At 34.4% G+C, this 2,916-nt stretch overlaps 1 protein-coding gene across 1 annotated transcript; it reads left to right on the top strand.

Annotated features, from left to right (window-relative positions):
- The first annotated feature begins 236 nt into the window (after nt 1-236).
- On the top strand, nt 237-2,502 carry LOC108343865 (cytochrome P450 71D9). The gene is made up of 2 exons (XM_017582280.2): nt 237-1,162; nt 1,608-2,502. The coding sequence occupies exons 1-2, from the start codon at nt 266-268 to the stop codon at nt 2,229-2,231; spliced, it is 1,521 nt and encodes a 506-aa protein (XP_017437769.1). The 5' UTR covers nt 237-265; the 3' UTR covers nt 2,232-2,502.
- Nucleotides 2,503-2,916: the final 414 nt, after the last annotated feature.

Here is a 2,916-nt window from a genome sequence, read left to right as displayed (position 1 = left end):
TATGAAAGAATAATACCAAACTTATACCAAGATTAAAATCGATTTTGATTAATCAAAAGGAATTAAATTTAATGAAAGAACCGACAAGACAAGAGAGGATAGAGCCATTTGGTTTCCTTCTGTTATTAGTTTAATTGCATGTGATAAGACATTTATGATATGAAAAAACATTAATAATAAACAAATGTATCACTACATACATATATTAAGCAAACGTGGTGTGTATATAAAGGGACAGAAGGATCATAACACTACACATCTTTCCATGGTTGAATTAGTCCTCTACGTTTCTGGTCTTTTCTTCTTCATCTTCGTAAGTATCATACTGAGAAAAATAGGAAACACAAAAGCTGAGGAAACATCTCGTAAGATGCCGGATGGACCTAGAAAGCTACCTATCATAGGTAATATACATAATCTTTTATGCTCTCAGCCCCATAGAAAATTAAGAGACCTGGCCTTAAAATATGGACCCTTGATGCATCTTCAACTTGGAGAGGTTTCTACCATTGTCATTTCATCCCCTGAGTGTGCTAAGGAAGTGATGAAAACCCATGATATTAACTTTGCCACAAGGCCTAAAGTCCTAGCTATTGATGTAATCAGTTACAACTGCACAAGCATAGCCTTTGCTCCTTATGGAAATTATTGGAGGCAGTTAAGAAAAATTTGCACATTGGAGCTTTTAAGCCTAAAACGTGTCAATTCATACCAGCCAATCAGAGAAGAGGATGTCTTCAATCTTGTCAAATGGATAGATGCGCATAAAGGATCCCCCATCAACCTCACTGAAGCTGTTCTTTCATCAATTTATACAATTGCTTCAAGGTCTGCCTTTGGAAAGAAATGCAAAGACCATGAGAAATTTATATCAGTGATTAAAGAAACCACAAAACTTTCTGCAGGTTTCAACATAGGTGATTTCTTTCCTTCTGCTGTTTGGCTGCAACTTGTCACTGGTTTGAAACATAAGCTTGAGAGGTTGCATCAACAACTTGATCAGATACTGGAAAACATTATCAGTGAGCATAAGGAGACAAAGTCTAAGGCCAAAGATGACGAGATTGAAGCAGAAGATCTTGTGGATGTTCTCATACAATATGAGGATGGTAGCAAGCAGGATTTTTCCTTAACTAGAAACAATATCAAGGCCATTATTCTGGTATGGATTTTCTTTTACGAACACAATCTTGCTCATACAGGTTACTACAGTACAATTGCTAAGATAAATGTGTGTGCCTTTATGTCTTATCTTTGTAGTTGTGGAACATTTGCCATATAATTTTTGCATCATGTAGATTGTCCTTTAACTGTTTGGGCATGTTTGCACTGTCCTAATATCATTGGACAGAGAATTACTCTAAGGTCCTCAGGGGCCTCTTGAGTTGAACATGACTCTTGTCCATCTTTAACATTTGCATCAACTTCCTCGTAGGGGCATATGGTATAATGTGTTTCTTGAGTAATAATAGGTGGTTTCAGTGTAATCTGTTTGAAATAATTAAAGGATTTTTGGATAGGGATAAAAGTGACAAGTATGGAGGATAATTTGATGAAACCTTAAGGGAATGATTGTAGTTTACTCCATTTATAAATTAATTTTTCAGGATATTTTTGCTGCTGGAGGTGAGACATCAGCAACAGTCATAGATTGGGCAATGGCTGAAATGGTAAAGGATCCGAGAATAATGATGAAAGCACAATCTGAACTGAGAGAGGCGTTCGGAGAGAAGGGAATGGTTGATGAAAATTCCCTCAATGAAGTCAAATATTTGAAACTAGTTATCAAAGAGACCTTGAGATTACACCCTCCAACTCCTCTTTTGCTTCCAAGAGAATGTGGTCAAACATGTGAGATACATGGTTATCACATACCTGCCAAAAGCAAGGTCATAATCAATGCTTGGACAATTGGAAGAGATCCAAATTATTGGACTGAGCCAGAGAGATTTTATCCTGAAAGATTCATAGATAGCAGTATTGACTATAAAGGAAGTAATTTTGAGTTCATTCCTTTTGGAGCTGGAAGAAGGATCTGCCCAGGCAGCACATTTGCTCTGAGAACTATTGAACTTGCCCTTGCAATGTTGTTGTATCACTTTGATTGGAAACTTCCCAGTGGAATCACAAGTGAAGAATTGAACATGAGTGAGGTGTTTGGACTCACAATGAGAAGAAAAGATGAAATGTACCTGGTCCCTTTTCCTTATCATCCTTTGCCTGTCACATGAACTTCTCTTCAGAAACTGAAACCTTTGCTATCTCTATAATGCATACTGCACAATAAAAATCTACTGTCAATTGCAATTGAAATAAGGCTTTGTTTTACTATGCTTCGCTGGCACAAAAAATGAAAATTCTGTAACTACTGCATAGTATAAAGCTGTTTTATTTTTCTTACCTTTTAGTAAGGTGTGGCTCAGAAACACTGTAATGCTATTTACTCTTATGTTTATAACTTTCAGGTATTTTTGGTTTTATTTATATATTACTTTTAAATTAGTCTCCTCAGTTAAACTAAGGTTGTGCTAAAAATTCATAAATTTATTATTTTAAGGTTGTGCTAAAAATGAAGGTTGTGCAAAAACAAACTTGGAAGCTCCTTATTTTATTTACTTCGGAAGAGTTTCTGCTTCTGAAGTCTAGTAATTAACGAAGTTTTCTAGTTAAATATTACTATATATATATATATATATATATATATATATATATATATATATATATATATATATATATATAAACTATCTTATTTTGCAATTCATTTCTTTTCTCTCATTACAAAACTCTTTTACAAATACACTTTTCTTTTCTTATGGCACCATTAGAAAACGTACAATTAATTGGCTAACAAAAATGGACATGGCTGCAAATTTTATTTCTTATTAGCTACATTAGAATAATTTTAGTAAAGAGATC

The sequence above is a fragment of the Vigna angularis genome, chromosome 6 (assembly GCF_016808095.1).
Source record: "Vigna angularis cultivar LongXiaoDou No.4 chromosome 6, ASM1680809v1, whole genome shotgun sequence".
Lineage (NCBI taxonomy): Eukaryota > Viridiplantae > Streptophyta > Magnoliopsida > Fabales > Fabaceae > Vigna > Vigna angularis.
This window is presented reverse-complemented; position numbering and strand designations above follow the sequence as displayed.

Excerpts from the sequence above, each read along its gene's own strand:
- LOC108343865 (XM_017582280.2), top strand. The coding sequence starts at position 266 with ATGGTTGAATTAGTCCTCTACGTTTCTGGTCTTTTCTTCTTCATCTTC. Across the intron at positions 1,163-1,607 it reads ATATCAAGGCCATTATTCTG|GATATTTTTGCTGCTGGAGG; the intron begins GTATGGATTTTC and ends TTAATTTTTCAG.